At 40.6% G+C, this 22,732-nt stretch overlaps 1 protein-coding gene across 13 annotated transcripts in view; it reads left to right on the top strand.

The window, feature by feature from the left end:
* Positions 1-22,732, top strand: part of Grik1 (glutamate receptor, ionotropic, kainate 1) — a 394,963-nt gene that overhangs the window by 235,278 nt on the left and 136,953 nt on the right. For 11 of the 13 annotated variants that reach the window (XR_384929.4, XR_384930.4, NM_010348.4 and 8 more), the window contains exons 3-4: positions 3,994-4,251; positions 21,250-21,431. Coding sequence is in view for 11 of the 13 variants with exons in the window: in NM_010348.4 (NP_034478.2) it covers positions 3,994-4,251; positions 21,250-21,431 (440 nt within the window). In the remaining 2 variants the exon portion in view is untranslated. The remainder of the gene's footprint in view (positions 1-3,993; positions 4,252-21,249; positions 21,432-22,732) is intronic. The other 2 variants (XM_006522919.4, XM_017316880.2) reach the window with 1 other exon arrangement.

Genomic DNA, 22,732 nt, shown 5'->3' with positions numbered 1-22,732 from the left:
GCTTATCTAAAATCTACCCATTTTCTTGTTGCTGCTGTTTTTGCACTTTTCTGCAAAATCATAAAGTTATGAAGATCAAATCTGTGAGAACAAATTACCATTTGATTTTCTTTCTTCTCCTGAACAGTAGACAAGTACTCAAAGAGGAATCTAGTTTATGTGTAGTCTGCAAGCATTATCATGTGGAGTGGTTCTTATGGAAGAGCACGGATGCTTTAGATATCCCCGCAGGAACCTCTGAAATCATAGTTTCCTAATGATTCCATATACCTGAAGCATGGCTTCTAACAAAGGGATTGCCTACACACATCGTAAAGATTTTGAGAAAGCCAAGGCTGATGCTCATCTTGTATTTATCAAGAATTCTTTTCCAAGCTCGGCAGTGGTGGCACACACCTTTCTTCCTAGCACTTGGGAAGCAGAGGCAGGTGGATTTCTGAGTTTCGAGGCCAGCCTGGTCTACAGAGTGAGTTGTAGGACCACACAGAGAAACCCTGTCTCGAAAAAACAAAACAAAAACAAAAACAAAAACAAAACAAAAAAACCAAAAAAAAAAACACCCCAAAAACAAAACAAAAAAAAAAATAAGACAAAACAAAAAGAATCCTTTTCCTTCCAGAATACCCTTTGCCTTTGCAAAACACAAAAACCATACATGACCAACTCCATGTTTCTGGTGATTTCCAAGTACCGTCATGGTAAAGGTTAGCAGAGATGATCTATTAGATCAAAGAAGATATGCTTGCCTGATACACTTGCCTGCAGGCATTGAAGTGCTATTTATATACAAAATTTAAAAAAAAACTTCCTTTATCAAGTAAAGATTAATATAATAATAATGCTTCCACATATAATATAATCTTAGTATAAGAGCCCTGTTTTTCATAGATAGAAGAAGGCTGGACATGATGGTATATGTCTAAATTCCCAGCACTAAAGAGATGGAGATGAATTTGAAGCCAGCCTGGGCCACATAGCATGGATCCAAAAAAAAAAAATGGAGTTAGAGATTTCTTATAGGTCAGAGTTGCCTATGAACACATAATAAAAAATAGTTTTATTTGCCTAACATTTTAAAGATTATTAGGCATCATTATATATGTACTGTCTTAATTAGATCTGTGTCACTCTCTCTCTCTGGCTCTATCTCTCTCTTATACTGTTGAATAATACCATAGAAAGCTAAGTCAATGACATTTAACAGGGATATATTTGAACGACACCCCCCCACACACACATAATGAAGGCTTTCTTGTGGTCTGAAGACCCAACTACACTTGTAAATTAAACACTCCAACAAACAGAATGCTAAAGGATTGATTTTCTGTCAAGGAATGTTAGCATCCTAGAGTCATGACACATTAAGAGGAATCTCAATTCTCTCCTGTGAGATAAGCCAACAATTTGCATCCTTTTGTGCTCACCTTTCTCTGGCTAATGAACACACATGCAGAAGTAAGCTTGGGAGGACACTGACAACTCACACCTTCAGCACATTGGAGAAAGCTCTGCATCTCTATAGCTTAGTGCAGACAATTGGCACCAAGTGACAGAGGGTAAGAAGTCGTCCTTCAAAATAACTGTCAACATCAGCTGCCCCTTAGATGGCCACAACATGGCTGTTTAAATTCTACTCTTCCAAGAAATTTACAGAAACATATGGTGTTCCTTTTTTATATAAAATGGCATAATTATAAAATCCCTAACATAAATTCATTTATATAAACCTATTTATTAATTTAGGTATTCAATTATTACCACTTACCAACCCTCAAATTCATTTCTAATAATTACAATTTAAATTTGAAGTATGCACATAAACCTACATTTAACACCCACTTGCATATGATTAATAGATAATGTTCTTCATGGGAGTATAGACTACTCTTTTTGGGTGGGAATTTGGTTAATATGTATCAAATAATTTTAAAGTATCAAGACATTTTTGGTAGTAGATGGTGAACTCTAGCACCTAGAATCTACATCAAAGCATGTTAAATGGTTTTTTTTTTTGTTGTTGTTTTTTTGGGTTTTTTTGTTTGTTTGTTTGTTTGTTTGTTTTTGTTTTTGTTTTTTGTTTTTTGTTTTTTGTTTTTTGGTTTTTGGTTTTTCGAGACAGGGTATCTCTGTATAGCCCTGGCTGTCCTGGAACTCACTTTGTAGACCAGGCTGGCCTCAAACTCAGGAATCTGCCTGTCTCTGCCTCCCAAGTGCTGGGATTAAAGGCGTGAGCCACCACGCCCAGCAAAGCATGTTAAATCTTATCAAATACTTTTTCTTTTTCTTTCTTTCTTTCTTTCTTTCTTTCTTTCTTTCTTTCTTTCTTTCTTTTTTTTTTTGCTTCCATTGAGATGATCATATGATTCTTGTATTTTTTTGTCCATGTATTTGGTCTATTACATTTATTTCTTATATATGTTAAAAATAAAAAAATAAAATCAGTGAGAAAACAACAACAACAACAAAAAGAGACAGAGAAGGTCAGGCAGTGGTGGTGCACGCCTCTCATCCCAGCACTTGGGAGGCAGAGGCAGGTGAATTTCTGAGTTCGAGGCCAGCCTGGTCTACAGAGTAAGTTCCAGGACATCCAGGGCTACACAGAGAAACCCTGACTTGAAAAACAAAACAAAACAAAACAAACAAAGAAGAAACAGAGAAAAATACCAATATTGAAAAATGACTAATAATGGTCAAAAATTAAGAGGAGCTTCAATACTTAAATGTATGAGTGGCTTAGATAAATGACAGCGTATCTTCACAGTGATCTCTTTTCCCAACAGTGGAAATATGCTCTTAAAGTTGCAATACCTAAGGGAGAAAGTTGTAGTCTTCATTCAATAAAGGCACTAATGTCTCACACTAGGCTTAAATAGCAATCCTAGTTTTCTGCAATATCAGTAAGCATTGTTCCAAGTTAGTGGGCTGATGATAGTCTATGGCCTTCCCTACATTGTAAATATTCTAATACTAATAATATTAATACTAATACTAATTTCTCATAATGGATACTTTGGTTCTTATAACAACAAAAATATTAGGAATAAGATCTTAAACGTCCAGTTTAATTATGATTGACTGATAATTGAAGGAGAAAGAGGCCTGACCTTGACTTAGAGTCCTCAAGATCTGGTTCAATTCTGTCACTTTCCCATGGCCGCGACTAGGTCCATTGTGTATGAAATGAGTGGGGTAGATCAAGTGTCTTCTAAAGATCCCTTTAGGTCATGCCATTCCATTGTAACTAATTAGGCATCCTTCCTGCTTACATGCATTCTACATATATTTCAATAATCTGGAAGCCCTATCTGAGTAACTCATTTTTATTTGCAGGGAGTTGGCCTTATGATTTATTGCTGATCGGCTGTACATTCACACTTATCAGTATTTTACTCTCTAAAGAATATTGGAAGCTGGAAAGAAAAGATAGCAAAAATAGCAATTTGGGGTGGGAATCATAGGGGGTTCTCTAATAGTTAAGCAGAAAAATGATGTAAGAAAAACAAGTGCAGAAACCCCTATCTGGACTTCAGAGTCGACACATTTTATAGTCACCCACAAGGTCTTCTGCATTTTCTGTCTACACTAATCTTTGCATTGTCATCCTACCATATGTCAGAACTTAATTCATAGGACATTCATTTGACAAATGGTTTGCAAGTTAGCTCAGAGAGTGCTCATGGGATCAAGTCAAGGATTTAGCCTTCATCTGGTTGAAGGTAATGAACTGAGACGAGTAACTCGTTTTTATTTGCAGGGAGTTGGCCTTATGATTTATTGCTGATCGCATGTACATTTATACTGATCAGTATTTTACTATGATAAATTATTGAAAGAAATGATAGCAACAAACAGATGGGAACTATAGAGGGTTCTCTGACGGTTAAGTAGAGAAACCATATAAGAAAAACGCGAATTCATAGAACTCTCTCATTCTCACCCTTTCCCTGCCTTCCCTCCCTCATAATCCCTTCCCTTGTCTTTGGATATTACCAGCATGCGACCAACTGGCTCTTGGGGTGGCCGCCCTCTTCGGTCCTTCCCACAGCTCCTCCGTCAGTGCTGTACAGTCTATTTGCAATGCTCTGGAAGTTCCACACATTCAGACTCGCTGGAAACACCCTTCTGTGGACAACAGAGACTTATTTTACATCAACCTCTACCCAGATTATGCAGCTATCAGCAGGGCAGTCCTGGATCTGGTCCTCTATTACAACTGGAAAACAGTGACGGTGGTGTACGAAGACAGCACAGGTATGGGACTCTCTTTCTCTGTGTCTCTCTCTCTGTCTCTCTGTCTCTGTCTCTGTCTCTGTCTCTCTCTCTCTCTCTCTCTCTCTCTCTCTCTCTCTCTCTTCCATCCCTTCCTCCCTCCCCGCCCCCTCTTTTTCCTGAGTCAGAGTGTCATGGTTTGAATATGCGTGGCCCAGGGAGTGGCACTATTTAGAGGTGTGACCTTGCTGGAATAGGTATGTCACTGTGGGTATGGACTTTAAGACCCTCATCCTAGCTGCCTGGAAGCGAGTCTTCCACTAGCAGCCTTCAGATGAAGTTGTAGAAATCTCAGCTCTTCCTGCACCATGCCTGCCTGGATGCTGCCATGCTCCCATCTTGATAAAAATGGACTGCACCTCTGAACCTGTAAGCCAGCTCCAATTAAATACTGTCCTTATAAGAGTTACCTTGGGCATGGAGTCTGTTCACAGTAATAAAACTAAAAGACACAGGGTCTCTCTGAATCTAGAGCCCTTGATTCATTAGTTGCTTAGTCAGTAAGCTCCAGAGACACTTTTGTTTCCCTTCCTGTACCTCAAGCTGAGATTGCAAATGCATACTACAGTGCCCCCCCTTTTTTTTAAGTTGGGTACTGGAAATGCAAACAAATTTCTCCATTTGCCAGCCCTATCTTACCTTTGTTTAACTAGAGCCAGCGAATCTCCTTCATCTATGTATTAAAGTTTCTCTACTGCCCATATACTGCTCATATGAGCTACCATTCCTTAAGAAGTCGCAAGTTCTTTCTATGTACTCTATTTTAGAGTCTGGCCCCTCCTTGTGCTGAGTGTGTTACACCAAAGCATCAACAAACACAGTTGTGTCTTTCTGCCATGTCAGAATTTATTGAGTAACAATAAATTTACAAGGTGCAGGCAGCATTCTAATTAGCAGCAATTTTCCAGAGAATCCCTTTTTTGATATTTATGGCTGGGGCTTTCCTTGATATTTAAGGGTTTTTGTTGTTGTTTATTCCAATCTTGATTAGTAATGTTAATTCACAATTATGAATTGTACATCACACAGTCAATCAGTCTTCATTTGAATATATGCAATTTATAGCGTGCCTGTAAAGGCTTAGAAAGTCAGGGAATGTCAAAGAGGACAGAGAGGTCAAAGTAGAGAACCTGGTAGGAAGTTTCTAGGGAAGGTCTCTCAGGACAAAGCAGACTGAAGCAAGTCACAATGAAAAACAAAACATAACGTGCTTCTGCAATATCTAGTAACTTAGGGAAGGGAGGCACAGGTTGATCTCCACACTCAGAGGGTAAAATTCATTGTCCACGACCACATTCAGATGTTGCCTTTCTCAAGCCCCCTCGGAGCACCAAGGGAAGAGAAGGGGTTTGGAAATTCATGCATTACACATTCCCTATCAGTGATGTGTTTGCATGTCTACAACATGAGGCATTCCTAAGATCTGAACTTCTAGCTCTGCTTAGAATCCGTTTCCTGTTATAGACCAGGTACATAGAAAAGAAGTTCGATAATTTCACACACAAAGACTAATACTATTGACCATCTGACCTTTTCCTAAGAATTCAGAATAGCTCCTTTCTTCTTCTGCCTGGCTCGTAATAAGACTAATGAAATTGGCAGTGAGAATTAGCAGAAGAAGGCCCTTCCAAGCATTTTGGCTCTTTTTCGCTTTTCACTGCCTTTTCCAGCAAGGCTTAGCTCACACTGTTCCCTAGCAAATGAGTGTCATGCATGCTCTATTCAGCATTAAACTCTGGCTCCACTTGTACTGTCAGCTAAAGGTGACTATTATGATCAGAAGCACCCCCTTTGCGTACTTTTCTATGCCTCTTCTCATTTTAGAAACAAGTGAAAGCCTAGGTGATTAGACATATAACTCATAAATACAATACACTGAGCAGTTTCTACTAAGAAGGGTATGCCACCAGCGGCTGTGATTTTAGTTTCACCTGCTTGATATACAGGGTGATGTCGTGTTACAAAATACACTCGGCAGAGTATATTTAAAGAGCCTTCAGGTAAAACATTACAGTGAGACCCAAGTGCAGTTAAATTGTTCCACGTTGCTGGGTTTGGTAAGGAGTTTTGTAAGCGAAGAGAATCAAACTAGCTCTCCCTTTAGAGAACTCGCCATGGTATAAGCATTCAAGCTTTCTACATCTCCAGCAAAGCAATATCATCTAACAGGAACATAAATTATAGATATACCTGTGCTTAACAACAAGTTCAAACAATGATGTGGGCATTATAGATTTTAAGGTACATGCAGACACAATTTAATTATACAAAAATTGGTGTCCTAACTACCCTTAAACAGCTGGGAATCCATTGAGAGTAGCAGCCCCTTTGCACAGCAAAAACATCAGCACATCATTTGTTTGTCAGTGTTGACCATAAACCAGAATGACCTTTTATCCTTGGTAGGCTCATCTAAGCTCAGATGCTCAATAAATACTTGTTGAAATGAATATCCCAAATGACTCTGTATGTTACCCATTAAGTTAGAGATGATTCATGTTAAAATGATTTTGCCTGCAACATTAAAAATGTAAATGAATAATCAATTGAACCATTAAATTGGAACCAACAGGGTAAGCAGATCAACTGAGATCGATAAAAGCAGACATCCGGTGACTCAGAGTGGGTTAGATACTGCCTGACTCAGGCTTCTCCAGTGTAGTAATTATCAAGCCATAAAAAGGAGGAAACAGCAAACCTGAAGGGAAAGAGAGGACTTAGGTGTGCTCAGCACCTACTTCCACAACAGAATTAAGTACCCATTAAAGAGCACTTTAGTGGGATTTGTTTAGTAGGAGTTTGTTAAATAGCCTGAAGCCAGCACAGATGTCGTGGGACAAAATGCCCCATTACTCCCATCGAAGTCAATGGGAGCAGCATGCAAGTCTCTAAGGACAAAATTCAATTGACTCAATGCTTGCAAGCAGAGGTCCCCTACAAGTTAAAGTGTAGAAGGGCTCTAGAGCGCCTGTAGAAAGAGCAAAGTTTTGGCGTGCTCCGTCTCTTCCCTTCCTTGTCCCCGGGTGCTCACATCACTTTCTTATCTCCCAATCTCACACGCTGTGGTGATTCGAGACATCCTGAGAACTTGCTGTTCACAGGACCTCTCTCTGGTTCATTAGATCCCTGCGGAAGACTGGCTTCTTTCCCTTAACACACAGCAGAAAGCCGGGAAGAGGAATACCAAATGCAGCATGAAGTCTATTCAGCCCTTTCTGCTTTCTCAAGACCTAGTTCAGCCAAATGTAGCCCTGCCACTTATGCCAACAAACTCTTTACATAAACAGCAAAACGCACAGCACAGTATCACGGTCATATGTTCTTGGACACAACTACTTTGCTAAGTGTTCATGTATAATATGTAGATGAGTAGACACGGTATATGGCAATAAAATTTTATTTATAAAGGCATAAATGCTTGGCTAGACTTGATCCTGAGCCTCTACCCTGATATCAAATATAAAGATGCACAAGAAAGGAGGAGGAGAAAGAAAGGAAGGAAGGGGAAAAAAATGGGAGGAAGGACTAAACATGCATAAAGGCTGAGGCTTAGCCACGCCTATGAAGCTGGATAGCTCCTCTTTCACAGTTGTCTGTTCGTCAAATCCATCTTCATCACTCTTCCCCTTATCCTCTGTGAATTTTTCCAGGAGACCATCTTAGTTTGCTTAACAAATTTTCATCAGTGTAGGACAAAAGTGGCTAGCGCCTTTCCTTATCATCACAAAAGTCACAACTAACAACCATCACATATAAACATAATTATAACAGAAAGGAATAATGGCTTTACTTAACCATATTTTCACATAATGTCAATATCCTTTAAAAGACATGTTAAAAGATTCGGGAACCCTAAGCTTCATTTTATGTATGCATACATAAATGAATGCATGCATGTATGTATCTATGTAAACATGCATGCATGCATGCATATATATATATATATGTGTGTGTGTGTGTATGTGTATGTGTATATATATGTATATGTATATGAGAAGGTATGTGTGTTACAGGGGCACTGCACTTAGCAGGCAACTCTTCTACCACTAAGCTATTGTTCCCATCCTTAAAGCTCTGTCTATTTTTATACTTAATTTGAATGAAGGATGGACACCTGTGTAGAAATGTGAACAGCCAAAATGGAGATTTGATATTGATAGGAATCAGAAGAGCCAACTACAAGACCAGTTTTCTGAAGTGAATGAGCTGTGTCAGAAATAATCATGCTTGCATTTTTATAATAATCAAAGAAACTACATCAATTATGCTGACTTTAGTACATTGAAGACTACTAATTTTACTTGGTAGTGGACATTGGCAATCACAGGGTCTTTTGGTGCAATTCCCATCGCTAATATTAGCTTTTAGATCATATTCCCCTTTATATAAATACTACAGAATGTCACTGGGAGGGTTTAAAGGCTGCAGGGTTTGAAAGGGACTTGCTGAAGGCACAGGCACAGTGCTGATAGAGATGCCAAGAGGACCATTACTGGGATTAGATATTACAGAACTAAGCCACACAGCTTTAAACATGCACAGAGATGTTCTTAAAGCCAGGGCTGGGTCCAGGTAAATGAATACTTCAGGGAGCTGTTTCAAGCAAAGCCTTGTCACAAACTGAAGCCCTGGGCAGAGAATTGGGGGTTCATTATTTGTTGATAATGTTACATATGCATCATATGGTCTTATGAGAGGGTGGTGGATGTCACTGCACTAAAGGATTAAATGTCTCTTCTTTTATATGAGTTGAATTGCCTCTACATTCCACTGGTTGTTAAGTGTGCTAAGGTCTCAGTCCTGACCATTTTTATAGAAGAATTTAAAACACTAATGCATCCATGTGTTCCTGACTTAATATTAAATTGATAAAGTCATAAATGGTGATTTTGCCTGTGCAAAACCACCTTAACAACATTCTGTCTCCTGGCTCATTCTGGATTGTTGGTAGCTTATTCATACAAGCAAGGTACAGAGGTGTTCCACGCCAACATTATACTCAGTATGGTTGCAAACTGCTGTTTTATAATAATGGAATCACTCAGAGCATAGCACAGGCTGAAAATTACTATTTTGTGTGACATGGAGTAACCTAAATCAGGACACAGTGCTGTGTTCCTTTTTCGTGGCATAGGTGGGAGAACTTTCTGGACCGACTCTTCAAGGGACAAAGGAAAGAATGAGTGTCTCGGGTTGCCATTGTGAAGAATCTCACCATCAAATCTCACAGTATGGGAGAGGGAGTGAGAGAAAGAGAGAGAGAGAGAGAGAGAGAGAGAGAGAGAGAGAGAGAGAGAGAGAGAGAGAGTTGGAGGACAAGATGGTGGTAGAAATGTAGAAAATCCTCCTTGTTCCTGAAACCTTCCAACCTCTTCTCTTCCCATTCAAGGAACTTAGGGCTAAACGGTGTTACATTTTGTGATGTCATGGGTCTAAGCCCCAACACTGTCACTGGGCACTAATGACTAAAACTGTTGCTGCTTCCTTTAAACCAATGACATTGTAAGAATGATTTTCTTTTTTAAACAAGGAAACATGAAGTTGGAGGCCAGAGAGTATTTCAGCGTTCCATTACACTTGGTTAGGCAAACACCTACAGCTCCAAGCAAGCAAGTGCTAATCTACATTTCAATGAGGAAACCACACTCATGCCTAGGCTTCCATTTGTGACTAACTCAAGACCACCATGTTAGAGTTTGACCCTAACAGTCCCTCTCAATTCTATTTAAACTTCCTTTCAGTAAATGAGCTTAATACTCATATCCAGACAGATATGGTAATGTTCAGGAGATACTGGGGACACCGAGCAAGGCAACAGAGCATGCATAGTCCATGGTTCCTCTGAGTGTGCTCTAACTGGCTCCCTTTCCCAACTACAAGTTGTTGGCTTTGTCATAAAAAGGCAATTGCTTTCGTTGGGTAATGTCTAAAATGAAGACAAGTATGAAAATATAAATAAATGTCTCTCCCTCCCTCTCCTCCTCTCTCTCCATCTGTCTGTCTTTCTGTCTTTCTTTCTCTCTGTTTCTTTCTCTGTCTTTCTGTTTCTTTCTCTGTCTCTGTTTCTGTCTCTGTCTCTCTCTGTTTCTGTCTCTGTCTCTCTGTCTCTGTCTGTCTCTCTCTCTCTAACACACACACACACATGCATACACAATGTAGGTAGGGAGACAGAATGATAGAAGAGTGTCTTTTCAATGATGGACATCCTTGTTATAAGCACTTACTAATAGCAAAAATATTCCAAAGCTCAAGTAAAAATATCTCTGACCTTTTGAATTCTCCAGCCTGTTTATCTAAACAAAACACAAAAGTAAATATTTCATATACAAATAGTAGCAAATGTTATGAAAAAAAGCAAAAGCAGTTAATGATGTTTGAGGGACTGGACAGGGAGGAGATTTATAAATTTATATAAGGATATCTGGGTAGTACTTATACTAAATATTTAGGTAAAACTCCAAAAGAAGGAAAATGACCAAGCAATGCAGATAGATACCTAGATAGAAAATTCTACCAGGAACAGCTGGTGAGAAGACCTTGAGGTAAAATAGCCCTACAATGGCATCTCAAGAATTAATGCATCATTAAAATTTTCCCAAACACAGGAGCTAGAGAGATACTTAAGTGGAGAAAAATGTTGTGCAGGGCTGAGGACCTCAGGTCCAAGCACCCATAAGAATCCAAGCATGACACCATGGTGCTTCTAACCACAGCACAATGTGGCAGGAGTAGAAACAGGAGCCTAGCTTGGTGTTTTGGTCACCAGTCTCACTGTAGCTTCAGTTAAAGATGCATCTCAAGAGAGTAAGGTGGCAAGTGATAAAGGAGGACACCTGACATCTTCCTCCATGCATCCTGTGTGTGCATGGGTCCATGCACCAGCACACACACATGCATATATTAAGCAGATACAACTCGCGCGCGTGCACACACACACATATACACACAATCTACCTATACACAGTTAAGATTTTTGAAAAAGTCTTTCATATCTTAAAGAATTTTAATATATGAGTAAGGGTTTTTAGATCATTATTTTAGACTTCATTAAGCACAGGATTTAGTCCCTACCCCAAAACATATGCAGCAACAGTAGAGGGGTGGTTTCATATATGCTTTCTCTAGTCTCTGGCTTACCTTGTGCTTAGATCTTCTTTCTACTGCTCAGTTGTCCTGGCCATTGTTCACGTGTGGTCAATAAGAATGTTCAAGTGCAGGGTATATGAGTGAAGTTTAAGTGTCGGAATGTTTCAGCTGCAAAAGACAAAAGGAGGAGACTTTGGAGAAAGGAGGCCACCATTGGGATCTACATATCTCCAGAGCAGGGCCATGCAATGAAGCTTGGCTAAACACTTATGAAGAATTAAGGGGAACAGCTCTGGTTTCTGGGTTTCTGACCAGCCAATAGGACTGGAAGAGCATTTCTTACTGTTTTAAAACCTTCTCTCTTGGCCACAGACAGTAGAGTTCTTGTCATGGACTCCTCACTGCCCTGTATAAGACAAGATTTAGTTTCCAGGGGTAAGTAGACTACTTCCTGCAGGACTCAAAATCATACTGCACCGTACCCTCTTGATTCCATCTGATGAGAACAGTTTTTTTTTAATATTTAATTGTGTTGTTCCATTCTGTCTGGATATACACTGAGTATTTACTGTGTTTTGTAGATTGTCCCAGGCACTTGTCATTCACTCGTGGCCCAAAATAAAATAGAAAACACTGACTTCGCATGTTTATTTTCTATGGTAACCTAAAGAACAGCCTATCATTCACCCTCAACAAAGTGATATGGTTTTTGTTTCACACATGATAAACTATGTGGAAGAGAAAAAGAGCAGCAGAGTAGGGAAGCTGGAGTGAAATTTCCAGTGTTTGGAACCATGTCACATCACCTTGCAATAGTGAGCTTTGAGCAAAATGTTGAGACTGGTGAGGAGGTGAGTTATATAGTACCAGAGGGCTCCAGCTAAGCTAGCTGCTAGTGTTGGAGAAAGCATGTCTTATGCATTATAGAGCTCAGGAAGAAGTAAATGTAATTGGAACTGAGTTAGAGAAGATTGGTGGTAGACAAGGCAAGGAAGAGAAACTGATGAAGCCCATGCTGGGGTACTAGAGACCCCTGGGAGAATTAGTGCTCTGTGTGAAATGGAAAGTCATTGGAGAAGGTATTGAAGAGGATCAAATCAACAATATATTAATGGAGGTTGTTGTATTGCTAAAGCACTCTATGTAGGTGACAGTGGTCATGACAACTGTAGGAGCCACATTGTTCCGACAGAAATCAAGCCAGGAAATGGAGGTGCTAGCATTGGGGTAAGAGAGAGCCAAGCACCGGGAGCAGGTCAGAGGCTGAACAGGCCTAACACTCTGAATGTCTGAGTGTGGTTCCCATTTGCATGTCTCTCCTGTATGCCACTTCTCTTGCTCCCATTTACACTGTAGTGTGGGGTGTGCTTGAATGATGGATCAAAGAGTGAGAAGTCTTTGAGAAAGCTGTGTAAGCAGCATCCATCATGGGTAACCCCAACTTGTCATTCCCCCCTGCTTTGACAGCTTTTAAAAGCTGTCTTATGTGCGCATCAGTATTTTCGTGCCAGCATGACACTGACTTTGAAGTATAAAACTCTGAGAATCTCAGGTTGCAGACGTTTGCCTCAGTGGACTAACGCAACAGGAACTGAGTGAACTCCCATAGCTCTCCTAAAGTAACAAAGTTTGGCTGGCATTTCAGTCGAGTCATATGTCAAGGAAAACATACTGCATTCCTTTGACATGAGACAAATGCCATATGGTAAGCTTATTTTTAAAATTTTAAGGCAGGAAATCTATGATCTGTCTTAGGAACTATTAATGCTATCGTAAAGGCAAGGCATGCTATGACTTCTCATACCTGTGGGTTTGAAAAAAAAAATCTAGAATGATAATAATATCTTGAGATAGTGGAGGTCGGGAGATGGGGAGGGGAGTAAAAGTTAGTCTCTTCAGCTTTGACAGGAGCCAAAGGACAGAGTTGCCACCATCTGAGTTGTAAAGGGTTGAGTGCTGCTAACATGTAGGAAGACAAATAGATAATGTCCTACTTTCCTGTCTGATGCTGTGGCTAAATTTCCTGAAGGAAACTTAGTGAAGGAAAAGGAAAAAGATTTGTTTAGCTTACAGTTCCAGATTACAGTCTCTAACAATTCATTATTGCTAGGGGGCCAAGGCAGGAAGTCAGAGAGAGAGAGAGACAGAGAAAGAAAGACAAAGAGAGAGAGAGAGATAGAGAGAGAGAGAGACAGAGACAGAGACAGAGACAGAGACAGAGACAGAGAGACAGAGAGAGACACAGAGAGAGACAGAGAGAGAGACATACACAGACACAGAGACACAGAGAGAGATGAATGAATGTAAGTTGTCTGCATCCTTCACTCATGTAATTCAGAACCCAGCCCATGGATTGACATTTCCATACTCAGGCTGGGTCTTCCCATCTCCACTAATCATCAAAACAATCCCCCAAAGACATGCCATGGGTCATCCTCTTCTACATGATTCCTCAACTGAGATTCTCTCTTCAGGTGGCTTTAGGTTGTGGCATGTCGACATCAGAAACTAAGCATCACAGATATCAAGTCCTTGGGCATGGATGTGCTAAATCTGAATTTTAGGCCCATAGAGACAGCAAGCAGAGTTGTGACTAGCAGGGTCTGGATTTAAGGAAAGCAACCTGGATTTTGTATGCCACTGTGAATGCAAAGCACTGAGTCCTTAAGGCAGTAAGGCACTGACAGTCAACCCAGCCCTGGACTCATGGCACAGGGCTCCTGAGAGGTCTTTTGTTGCTGTTTATTCCTTGGTTTGTTAGGTTATGGTTTCATTATCTTCTGTATCCATCACATCCACACGAGATGCCCAGCAGCCTGCAATCGTCACCGGTAATTTTATCACACACAGTCTTAACATCTTATGGCAAGGGTATGTTAAATCACTCTGGCGGTTTGAATGAGAGTGTACCCCATAGACCCATTTTCTTGAATACTTCGTCCTCAGTTGATGAAGTGTTGGGAAATATTAGGATGTTGGGCTTCGACAGAGGAGGTGGATTCATGTTGGAAGAGGAGTGTCACTGTGAGTTTGTGACATTTGAAATTTCAAAATCCCATGCCTGATCCCCCAGAGTCTCACTCCCCCCTCCCCCACTCACTTGCTCTCTCACTCTCTTCCTACTGCCTCCAGATCAGGATATAACTGTCCGCTACTTTTCTAGCCCCATGTTTGCCAGCATGATGATAATAAATAGTAGATTGACTCTCTCAAACTGTAAGAAACCCCCAATTAAATGCTTTCTTTTCTAAGAGTTGTTTTGCCTTTACGGCAACAGAACAGTGAACAATCCTATCAGTATACAAAGTAACAGGTTTTGTCATGTCATTCCCATACAGGCTTTCTGTTTGTTGACCATCCTCCCCTGAATCCCAGCTTCATGGTCCTCTGTCTCCTTATGCCTTTCAGTCCCAGTCTTTCCCTTTCATGTCACATGCAAATCTTTGTATTTTAATATATTTTTATTTATGATCTGTCTGTGTCTTTCTGTATGTCTCTCTGACTCTCTTTATGTCTCTATCTCTCTGTGTCTCAGTCTTTCTCTCTCTCTCTCTCTCTCTCTCTCTCTCTCTCTCTGTTTGTGTGTGTGTGTGTGTGTGTTTGTGTGTGTGTGTGTGTGTGTGTGTGTGCGCGCCAGTGTGTGTGTGTGCGCTTGTGTACAGGTCAGTGGTTCTAGGGATTGGGAATTGGGTGTTCGGGCTTGCAAAGCCAGCCTTGTTTTACCTGCTGAGCCATTTCACCTACCCTCATGACACATATATTCTATTGCCTTCCCCACTGTCCTTGAAAGCATCCTCTGTGCTTCTAACAGGTTTCTCTCTAGTTTACAGAGCATTGCTGACACTTTCTCCCACATGAGCATACCCATATAAAGACCTGAAGTTGGATTTGCATATGAGACAGAGTGCACCGCACTGGTGTTTCTAGGTCTGGGTTAATTCAGTTAATGCAATATTTCCAGTCCCTTTCTTCTTCCTGCAAACTTCATAGTTTCATTAATCTTTGTGCCTGAATCAAATTCTAGCATATACATATACATTCAACAAGGCTGAATTTGAAATGAGATTAATTTACAAAGAGAAGTCAGTGACTGAAAAGAATAAATCCCAAGAGAGCCTATGGAGAAATACAAGCACAAAAATAGCAACTAGATCCTTGAATGCCAACATGTCGTGTACCCTTGAAAATCGGAGCTAAACCATATAATATCCCAACCATCCTGTGAATGGGTGAAATATCTGCTCTTAGGACTGTATTCAAATGGTGACTTAAGTTTTTTAATGTCCAGTAAATTCTTTAGCATTTCCACATAGAATACCAGCAGAAATGAAGGGGATTCTGTACAGTCAGTGTCATGGAAAGAGTAGTGGATCTTTTGCTGTGTATAACTTAGCCCATGGTGCTGTTAGAAAATCAATACTGATCCAATCACCCTTACTATATGCCTACCCATGGTTCCCACTGAAGTCACAGAGGGACAGAGGGTCCTCACTACCTGGACCTAACAAGGCAAACATGTACACTTCTTGCTTTTTTCTCATCCTTGACATAAAGCGTTCATATATCCAGTTCCAGCAACCTGTCCAGAACTCAGCAAATTTTTAGAATTCTGCTCAGGAAACCAGCTTTTAGGTTTTTACATGCAAGTGACATTGCTTTTAGCTACCATACATAATATGCAGAATTCAGAACCAGCATATATTGCTGGAGTTTACTGCACTATAGTAAATCTGAAAGTATTTGGGTTAAATTCCGTCATGAATTTCTTTGTGATCAAGAAACACACATTCTCTTTAGGGAATGCCTCAAACTTACTTTTGTTGTTGTTGTTGTTTTTGTTGTTGTAATTTTGAAAAACCATATTCTAAAGATTTGCACTAAGACACGCTGCACTTCCCAAGGTAGTTCCTGTCTCACATTTTCACTTCTTAGCTCCGACTTTTCCTTCCCTCTGGAAGATTCCCAATTTATACATACATGCCCTTAAGAAGCCTATTAGATGTGGGTATATTAATATATCCACACATTTGTGAAATGCCATTTTGCATGTTTCTAAGTGCAAATGAAGACAAAATTAACATTTAAAATGTATGATCTGATCTTTCGGGTCTCAGTGGTTTATTACTCTCCTCTGCACATCGTCAAACCCAACTCGTACGGTTTAATGAACAGGGAATTGGATTAAGACTCAAGAAAACGGAGCTACTTTCCTTTTGAACTGAGACACATTAAATAGAATGAAAGCTACCCAGGAGTAGATTAGACTGAGTGAGAGAATCTCTCAAAGCGATAGGTTCCCTACGGCAGTGTGAGGGGACCCCTGCATCAAGCAGAGTAGGGCTTTGACCTTTAAAGTCCCTTCCAATTTCTGGCATCTGTGACATTCTCAGGGTTGGTCTAGACAATTAACCTCCCTGTGCCTCACTTTCCTGTCTGTGAAATAGCTTCCACACCTGTACACTTCCAAAGCGGATTCTAGGCTTAGCAAGCTATTTACGAGGCACACAGCCTACTGTAAAAGAGGGGCAGTGTAAACAGAATGGAAGGTCTGTGATTATTTCAGGACACAGAGCGTCTTTACGCATCACTGCAAATAGAAGGCGCTTCTTTCTCTTTTCCCCATATGCTCTACCTCATGCCACAGCTCCTTGATATTTGCAGATCAGCATTTTTCTGGGTCATACTTAAGCACACAGAGAAGGCAACCAATGTGTTTAGAACTGGCCACATAGACTTTTTTTTTAATGTTGTTATCTGTATATGCAGCCTAGCTCACATTCATAGGAAACCAATTGGCTTTTCTCTAAAGCACTTTCACAGTTGTGGGTTTCTAATCGCATGCCTGAGGATGGAGACTGGAGGAAGCACTCATGGTATTACCTCATAGCCCTGAGGACTGTCTTGGAACGTGAAGGAACATATCAAAAGGAGCACTATAAACTCTTCCACAGTCTCATCCAGATGCAACAGCCATTGCTCACTGACCAAATTCACTTTAGTCTTCTCTCATTCTTTCAACATAGATATAACTCCCAAGTGGGGCATGGTGGTGCCCTCCACTAAGCCTCACTTGAGAAGCTGAGACAGGAAGATCAGAAGCTCTGGGTCATCCTAGGCTATACAGCCCACTACAATTTAATCTCTGTTTCAATGTAAAGAGATCAAAGCTCTGGGTTCAATCTCCAGCCTGATGAAAGGGTGTAAGATAAAACCTACTATCTCTATGGAAACACTGGAAAGAACCTTGTAGATATCCTGACTTTTTTTGCTCACTAGTACATTATGTGCCTGCTTTATAAGCAGACTTTCTTTGTTATAGCCACACCACCATCCATCAGATGTGGGACACTTAGCCATGATACAATACTGTCAAGCAGACACATTCATGGAGAACTCTCTTCCCCTAGTTGCCCCAGCAGCATTCATTGTATTTTGTTGTGACATCTCTTTAGTCTCCTCTGGTCCTGAGCCTTCCTTTCTCATCTGTGACATTGATGTTTATGGAGAGTCGAGATGAGATCAGAGTTTTATCTGCCACTTACTTGGATCTGCTTGGCCCACCCCTGATCTATGTTTCCATCTAAAATGCCTCTACCTCATCTGCTAGAAAACTACCAGATTCCAGTAGAGCAGCCACCATCCACACACTCTTGGCTGGGTTTGGTCACTTGATCAGAGCAGACATCCAAATGAGGAGGTCAGAAAGCTGGGGGGTGCTCTTAAATCAGTTTCCTTTCCCTAAAGTTTATTTATTTGTTTAACAAATTTTTTTGACTGGTCATTACAGTGACATGTGAAATGATTGATGGATTGTTGCAAAATGCAAATATAAAGGAAAGCTTTCAGTAAAATTTTCTCTCTTGTGAACAACTGAGAAAAAGCCCTTTAGAGTTGCAAATTCTGCATCCTTCGCTTAGGAAGGCAGAAGGACTTGGCCAGCTATTGCTCTGGGAAGGCAGGTGCAAAGTCACTGCCCTTCTCACGCCTGAGATCTGGAAACTTTTAACTCTACATATCCCTCCTTCCCCAAAAGCCAGCACACCTACAATGAGGGAGGAGTTTCTCATTTCCAAGCTTAGTGACAAGCTTTTCATAAAGAGAAAATTATCCCAGTTAGAAATTGACTGTTTGTGCCCATCTGCTACTCTTCTTCCTCTGTGGCATGAAAATCTTTCTTTTCTGAGACTATTGTGAAAGTAGGTGCTCACTGCAGGCCAAGTGGTTGTTGTGAAGTACAAAACTCTGGCAGGGTCTCTGACTTCAGGGAAAGAACCCTGTTGGGCATAAGAAGGCAGACTTGGCTCTAAGGCCTGAGCCTGCTATGGAATTGTCACCTCCAGCAAGTTATTCTGGCCTAAAGTGGTCACAGGCCATTCTTTATGTATGAAATCAAGTGACAACTGATATTCCACACACCTGCTGGTACTTCCCAGGATGAAAACATCCTCGGAGCCTTAAAGGACTTGAAACAGTATGTGTTTGTCTTGCATATATATATATATATATATATATATATATATATATATATATATATATATATATATATATATAATAGGCTTTAGATCTAATGAGCATCCGAGAACCATTTTCTCTTGAATGTGAATGAATGAAGTGGAAACTGGTGCCTGTCAACTTTAAATGCCAGCAGGGTCCTGGGAGGGAGGAAGATGCCCTTCAGGGTTGGCATTCCATTCAGCAGAGAACAAAGAAGGAGCTCCCTGCAGCATAGGAAATGTGCTTGAAAACGGTTTCCCCATTTTACTTAAAGGCCACACCGAGCTCTCCTAGGTAGTCATGCTCACGTTCTCAAAAGGGACAAAAAGAGAGAATGAAAAAGCAATCGCGGCATCAGAGCAGGAAGCAGGAAGAAAAGGAGAGAGGAAACTCAGCCCCTGCTTCTGTTTCTCCTGCTCATCAAACCATTTAAAGCTTCTGTGTTCCCTCAGCACCAATAACCTGTATTTATAAGTCAGGGCAGAGACGCGGAAAGATGGAGCATTAGACTCACAAATAGTTTTAATCTATGGCTCCTGCTAGCGATCCTTGTAGGCCTGAGTAAGTTATTTAATTGCTCTGGGCCTTGGTTTCCATATCTGAAATAATAAACATGATAACTTGCTTTGTAGTGCTGCTCCGAGGCTTAAGTCATACGACAAATAATAAACACTTGAGTGCTCCATCCCCCTACACACACACACACACACACACACACACACACACACACCTCATTCTTAGCACTTGGCAGTGGTTCAGAAAGAGACACCGAATAAGTTAAAAGAAAGAGGGAGTGTTTCAGTTTTGATTCTTGACAGAATTAAAAGCATTGAGAGCCCAGGAAGACTGTTGCTCTAATTTTGATTTCTATGAAAAGAGAGGGAAACGTGGAGAGCTTGCCCACTCCTGACAGAGTTCTACAACCCTCTCCCTCTTCTCACCTCAATTTAACTCTGAAAATAGTGTCATGATGAACTGTCCGCACTTCAGAATCAAACCTCATTCCTGGTCCGGGGAAGCCTTTCCAACGTAAGCTGAAATAAATGGAACTACTGAGCGGGGGGTAATAAAAAAAATAACAGGGAAAGAAGCAAATATCTCATGCCTAGAATCCATGTGGCATCCTGTATCATGCATAGCACAATTTCCATACAATTTCCATCTGAACACTCATAAAGTTTAATATTCTCTGTTGATTACTTCTGGCTAACAAATCTGGAAGGCACCCAACGGCATACTTTTTTTTTCTTTTTTAAAAAGTCAATTTTCCAATAAGAGAGGAGGCCTTGTGGGTGGGGAGGGGGGGCGGGCAACATCATGCCATCTAGCCAACAGCAGTTAATATCAGGGTCAGGCAATGGAGCTTTTCTATGGCTCTACATCTTACCCAGCAATGAACTTCTATTAGAGAAAAGCGCAACTCAACCCAACCTGTGGGAAAGCGAAGATTGCTTCAATTTAGGCTGTGTACACTTTGTTGCAACTGTCAGCAGTTATATTTGACATCACATATCTGCTTCCGTTATCACACACACCAAAAATCCTATAGCACATGTTAATCAAATAAGGGATTAACCAACATAATTTTCAAACACATTAGCAAGAGATATAATGAGCCTTTTACAAATAGTTTATTGGGCCAGCACCAAAAGATTTTACAAGTCAAACCAACCAATTAGCTGGTAAACACTATGCTACAAATAAGTATTTGATGATAAGTGTGCACAAGGTAGCAACCCTGAGAAGTCCCTGGGATACATTAAGCTTTTTAAAGGTCACAGGTGTCGGGACGGGAGAGACTGATAGGCACTTTAGAAAAGAGTGTTTCCTGCTCCTGAAGAGGATCAGAGTTCAGTTCTCAGCCTTCATATCAGTCAGCACACAACTGTCAGTAACCCCATGTCCAGGGGACCTAATGCCATCTTCTGGTCCCTGCTGCTGCCGGTCCACGTACATGCCCATGTGTGCGCACACACACACACATTCACAGGAATACAGTTTGTTAAAATATGTTTCAAAAGATGATAGCAGATGCTGGTTCATTGAGTACCTCTAGAAACTTCAAGCAAGTTTTTGTTTCTTGAAGTTTCATAGTCACAGATTTGATATGCTTAAGACGTACAGTGTTGACTGTAATGTGGAGAGGACAACTGTATGCTAAAAAAACAAAGCAAAAATTCAAATGCCCTTGGAAACATTGTGCTTCCAAGTCACACACACTCACAAATGGAAAATATCACTGCAATCTACCAGAGCAGGAACAATGACAAATAGGAAGTCAATAGTGTAACCTTTAGGTTGGTGGCTGCTTGATGCATTTTGGGAATGATCTGCCTTTGACTGTAAATGGCAATAAACAACACATATCCATCCTGTGCATGATTGGATGTCATTTTCCAGGTCTAATTCGTCTGCAAGAGCTCATCAAAGCTCCCTCCAGATACAACATCAAAATCAAAATCCGCCAGCTTCCCTCTGGCAATAAGGATGCCAAACCTCTGCTCAAGGAGATGAAGAAAGGCAAGGAGTTCTATGTGATATTTGATTGTTCGCACGAGACGGCTGCTGAAATTCTTAAGCAGGTAAGAGGTTTAGCGGGAAAGGCGGGGAAATGTATTTCACCTTTCTTTTTAAAATGTCATTTGGATTTTATTTTCATTTTGTGCGACCTGGCACAGGTACCACAATACAGAGTAGGCCAAAGATGATTTTTCAGACCCCTTTAAGGATCCAATGATATTAGTTCAGAGCCAACTGAGATGTATATGTAATGCTTTGTATGTGCATATGTTTGTATGGAGGAAAGGGTAGCATTCTCCAGGGGAGGGAGAGATCTGCATTCTTTACCTCTCCTCCAAAGATCAAACCATGTTTCATGTGTGCAATACCTGACTTACATAGCAAGACCTCTTTGGCCTAAGCTGCCAGATTCTCATAGACAAGGGCACAGAGCAATCTCAGCTCAGGGAAGATACTTCTCTTGTTATGGACAATAAGCTGCTTTGCCTTCGTCTCCAGAGGATGTGGGTAGACATGGGAAATTAGAAAATCTTTCACAGATGAAAGATGTCAGTAACATTCATAATAATAATAAAACAGCTGCAGCAACTGAGCTCTTGTCTTGCTTTGATCTAACACTCAAGGAAAAAACTTCAGTACCTATAAAAGACAAAGCACTGATCCTCAGCTCTCACTGCCAAGTGACTCTAGTTCCCACGGACTTGCGGCAGCAGCTGGATAGATTTGGGGCAGTCATACTTTAGGTACAACATTGCTCTGGTCAAGACTGCGGACTATGTCAAGAACTACACCTAGAAAGTACATAGGTGCATCTAGAAATACTAATCTGAACTTTCAAATAGAATCAGTAATAAAAAAGGTCAAAGAATTAAATCAGGAAGAAAGTCAGAGGAAACAAAAAGAAACACATGTAACCTTTATTCTTACATACATCTGTCATATTAGCCAATGTTGTATCAGTATTTTTAAATAGTGCACACTGTACAAATTGTGCACCTTGGTTAAAAAGATCAGAGGTTGTTAATGGATCCCAATTTCATGAGTGCACCAGCAAACTTCCAATAAATGAGTGCTGTGGGTATATGAACTACTAGGAAGTTGTTTCACGGTACAGTCGTGTATGCTGCAGCTCTGTGGTTCTATGACCATATTTGTGGAACACTTCAGCTACGGAGTTCTACATTAGAGCTGTGAATCCACCAGAAGGGCATACTCAAGAAAGCCAACCACTTGTCTGTGTTATCCACTGCATGGTTGTACTAAAAGATTCCACTTAGAACTGCCTACACTTTGGATACAGGTTGAGTGCATTGCTCTCTTTCACTTGTGTGTTGTAAGCTTGGCCCTCCGTGTGGTGTGTTTT

Source organism: Mus musculus, chromosome 16, assembly GCF_000001635.26.
Source record: "Mus musculus strain C57BL/6J chromosome 16, GRCm38.p6 C57BL/6J".
Classification (NCBI taxonomy): domain Eukaryota; kingdom Metazoa; phylum Chordata; class Mammalia; order Rodentia; family Muridae; genus Mus; species Mus musculus.
The sequence above is the reverse complement of the archived record's forward strand: the minus strand, read 5'-3'. Positions and strand labels throughout refer to the sequence as shown.